Genomic DNA, 3,787 nt, shown 5'->3' on the forward strand with positions numbered 1-3,787 from the left:
AAGGTATCTAAACATACTGTACAGTATACACAAAAAAATGTTAAAAAAACTGTGAAAAGTGAAGATTTTGCTGGTTTTGTTTGGCTTTTACTAGTCTTTTTTTGATAGCTTTTGATAGCTATCAGTCCTACGGAGTTGATAGCTATCGAAGCTATCAGTTTTGATACTATCAGATAGGCCTATCACCGATCAGCTATCCAAGGGAGGAGAGCGAGATGACGTTCGAGAGTTAGTCTCGCTTGATGTTGTAGCGTCCCTTCTCCTCCTTACTATTACCATATAGGTCGGTTACCGTCTGCCTTTATTTTAAATAAGCTCTAATTGGACTTGTCTCCAGGGTTTCCGGTGGGGATTATACGACTTACGTAAATATGGCAGACATTTGTTTTCGGTCAAAAAAAATATATATTTTGTAAACAAAAAGATAAAAAAATAATAATAAAAAAAAAATAAAAAAAAAATTTGAAATAAAACCCTGTGACCTCAATTAATACGTGTACAGTTAATAATTTTCTTTATATTAGGTTAGGTTAGGTCTTTTGGGGGGGATAAGACCTTTAGCAACAAGGGAAATATGTAATAAAAAAAACTATCGAAAACTATCGATAGTTATCGATAGTTTTTTTGAAAAATATCGATAACTATCGATGGCGCCGACTATCGATAGTTCTCCTCCTCTAGCTTGCAGTGGATAATGGATATTGCAAGCTCTCAAAGCAGACTAAGCACTAAGCAGAGAGATTGCACCATTGCATACATTTCACGGCAGTAACGTTTTTAATTGATAGCTGGCTTCACATCTATGCTCTTATCTCTGGTCGATTTTTTTCCCGTGATCAAAAACTGATCAAATGAAAAGTGATCTGCCAATCAAATTCTTTGGTTACTACATTCATCTCTCTTTTCATTGGTCGAATCGCTTTCTTATCAATAATCATGAAGTTAGCCATGGGAGAAATGTAAACAAATTTTTAACACCCCCAAAACCAAAGTCCGAAAAAGTTGGAGCTTTTATCAATTTTTCCTTGAATTTCTTTAAAACTGGATTAAAAATGAAATGTATTTTAATATTCGATCAATTGAACGATGTGATGTATTCAAAATGTGATCCTGGCTTTGTAAAACACCTGAAAAAATATGCCAGGAAAGAAGGATTCAACATTGACAGAGAGGAGGTAAGCTTGAACCTAGCACCCAGATTATGTAACTGTATGAAGAAGATACAAGGATAGCATGCTTTCAGTGCCTACGCATGTGAAGAAAAAAATTATGCCAAGATGAGGCATGGACAGCTCTTGTGAGCGATGCCAACTGTCTTATAATTATGAAATTTTGTGTAAAATAGTAGACCCAAAAGGATCCTGATAATGGCTGATCTGGTTGAGATACAGTAATCTCAGCAAGGCAGACTATCTACCCTTCAAGCCAACTAAGCTGGCTGGAAGCTTTGAAAAAGGGTAGACTTGTAACAAAATAATTATGCTGCCTATCTTTGGAAAAATTAGAAATGAAATAAAAGCCAGCATTTTTTTCTCCCGGTACTTGGGCAGAAGTCACGTCCATGGAATATTGCTACCAAAGGAACTGGCACAAACAAGCAGTGACCAGTGTTATTATAGGGTTAGGTTAAACGCAAGAGGGAGTTTTCACAATTAGAGCAGTGATCAGTGTTATTATAGGGTTAGGTTAAATACAAAAAGGAGCTTTTCTTTTCCACGGACGTGACTTCTGCATAATTACCAAAACCCATGATAGAAAGAAATTGTCTTGTAGTTAACAGGCTAAAAATGTATATTATCCCCTTTAGGAATGATTCCCTGAATGACATTCTTCATTATAAATTTACATGAAAATTTCCCATACCTAGGTTCATACTTACCAAGCAAGTTTGAATTTTGTTCCAGCAGAAAGATGATCATTCTCTCAGCACAGATGAACTTATTCAAATTTTTTCCCCCATTGTGACATCGGCCAGGGTGATGGGATGGCAGTTCAGTAACTCATACATTTCCATTCAGTGTGATGATGGAATTAATCTAGTCTTTGATGAGGTAATTCTGTTAAATTAAAGATACCAATATTATAACAAAGGTAATAATAAAGATACCAAGGAGTCTTTCTGCAAAGCTAACCTAAATACATTGGACATCACAATAGTTCTCAGAATTAATCAAGAGGAGGTGCTGAATACCAATAAACTCTTTTAAAATTTGGTGAGATACCAAATTACTTAGGTAGGCACATATTTGGTGTTTTTATCTGGTGTGAAATTTACAAAAATTTTCTTAATTAGTTTTTTTCTTCTTTCTTCAGTACATGGGTCATATTCTAATAATCATTGGACATGGTGAGGTGCAGTGGCTACAAAGAATCATAAAGACATGTTCCTTTTTTATCAAGAATTTATGTGGACCTGACATTACACTGTAAGTTTACCCAGGGCCCCTTTTCTTTCTAAATTGATCTCTTAAAAGTAGAAGATTCTGTGCAAAGTCTTTGCAAAAAATGCTTGGAATCAAATTTATATAGGCTATGCAGAGTTGGAAAAAAGAGAAATGGGTTTTTGTTTGGAAATATTTCTCTAGTTTAAAAATATCTTCATTGGGAAGGATGTGGGGTCCAATCTAAAAGAAAATCTCCCTATCATATTTAGAAAATGGGTAAATACCTGAGGTTTACAAAAACAAAAATGACCTAAAGCAAAACAAGATAGTAAGTGGTATTTCCATTTCATTTCATTCTAGATTGAAGGAAAGCTCTCAGGTGCATGATCTCCTGTCTAACATGATAGATACCTGGTGTTCCTTACGCCACTCGGATCAAAATATCCTAGTGGAAGGAGTAGAACAGCTCAGTATTAGTTCAGATCTAGCAGCCACCGCTATCAAGGCACTAGAAATGAGTGCCCAATGCTACAAGAAGATTGCCGACTTCAAGAACGTACATTCCTTTGTTCTCGTTCACAACAAGATACTGTCACTGTATTCATCTTGGTAAGAATTCATTGGGATTTTGTCAGAAATAACACCTATTTTAATGCAATAAATGGGGCTTGTCCCATGGATTTATAGAAAAGAACCTCCTCTCACTCATTTGAGAACTGGACCACAATAAGACAGCACTACAGGTTAGGTCGTAAAGAACAAACAAAGAAAGTTCCAATTTTTAACTTGGTGATTTTGAATTTAGTTTGCCTGTAAGCTCTCTTGTCTGTTTGTTCCACCGACACCTTGTCAGGTTTGGATAAAATTAGGCAAAAATGTTTAACACATAGAAAAAAAATGGGGGCCTCTAAAACGCCCAGTTCAATATTATTGATTTTTTTTAAAGATCTTGGAACGGCGCGAACGACTGCATAAGCGCAAAAAAAAAAAAAAAAAAATCTTGGAAGGGGGATGGTTTGGTTAGTTTCGTTTTCTGTAATCTCTCTCCTATTCATGTTTTGCTTTCAGTCGGAACAACATAGAGCTGACGGCAGCTGACAGTACTGCATTGTCAATTATTTCCACCTCACTCCAAGCGACCAAAACTTCCGTATGTCCCGAATATTCAGACCCAGAGAGTAAAACCACGACCAGCGAGGAAGAATTCTATAGTCTGGAAGCTAGTCCTACTGTGAAACGAAAACGTAAACAACCAACCTGTCAATAATAAATTTAATATCATTTTCTTATCTTTTGCACGAGACATTTGTCCTATCCCTCAAACTTTTTTTTTAGAAAAAAAAGATCATCTTTTTTTGAATGTCCGTAATCCGGAGTAAGTGATCGAAGTGCCAAAGCCAACT

At 35.9% G+C, this 3,787-nt stretch overlaps 1 protein-coding gene across 2 annotated transcripts; it reads left to right on the forward strand.

Moving 5' to 3' along the window:
• Window positions 1-718: 718 nt before the first annotated feature.
• Window positions 719-3,666, forward strand: LOC103524083 (Hermansky-Pudlak syndrome 1 protein homolog). 2 transcript variants are annotated; one of them, XM_008489089.3, is made up of 5 exons: window positions 719-1,175; window positions 1,905-2,051; window positions 2,314-2,426; window positions 2,745-2,993; window positions 3,453-3,666. In XM_008489089.3, the coding sequence occupies exons 1-5, from the start codon at window positions 852-854 to the stop codon at window positions 3,649-3,651; spliced, it is 1,032 nt and encodes a 343-aa protein (XP_008487311.2). In that variant the 5' UTR covers window positions 719-851; the 3' UTR covers window positions 3,652-3,666. The 2 variants fall into 2 exon arrangements, with proteins under 2 accessions (XP_008487311.2, XP_026689032.1); XM_026833231.1 differs by having other exon boundaries at window positions 724-1,175; window positions 1,908-2,051.
• The last annotated feature ends 121 nt before the right edge of the window (window positions 3,667-3,787 follow it).

The sequence above is a fragment of the Diaphorina citri genome, unplaced genomic scaffold (genome assembly GCF_000475195.1).
Source record: "Diaphorina citri unplaced genomic scaffold, Diaci psyllid genome assembly version 1.1 scaffold94355, whole genome shotgun sequence".
In the NCBI taxonomy this organism is placed as follows: Eukaryota; Metazoa; Arthropoda; class Insecta; order Hemiptera; family Psyllidae; genus Diaphorina; species Diaphorina citri.

Bases quoted from the DNA above. Each gene is read 5' to 3' on its own strand.
- LOC103524083 (XM_008489089.3), top strand. From the start codon at position 852: ATGAAAAGTGATCTGCCAATCAAATTCTTTGGTTACTACATTCATCTC. The intron at 2,052-2,313 runs GTAATTCTGTTA...TTCTTTCTTCAG, and splicing joins TTAATCTAGTCTTTGATGAG to TACATGGGTCATATTCTAAT. The intron at 2,427-2,744 runs GTAAGTTTACCC...ATTTCATTCTAG, and splicing joins TGTGGACCTGACATTACACT to ATTGAAGGAAAGCTCTCAGG.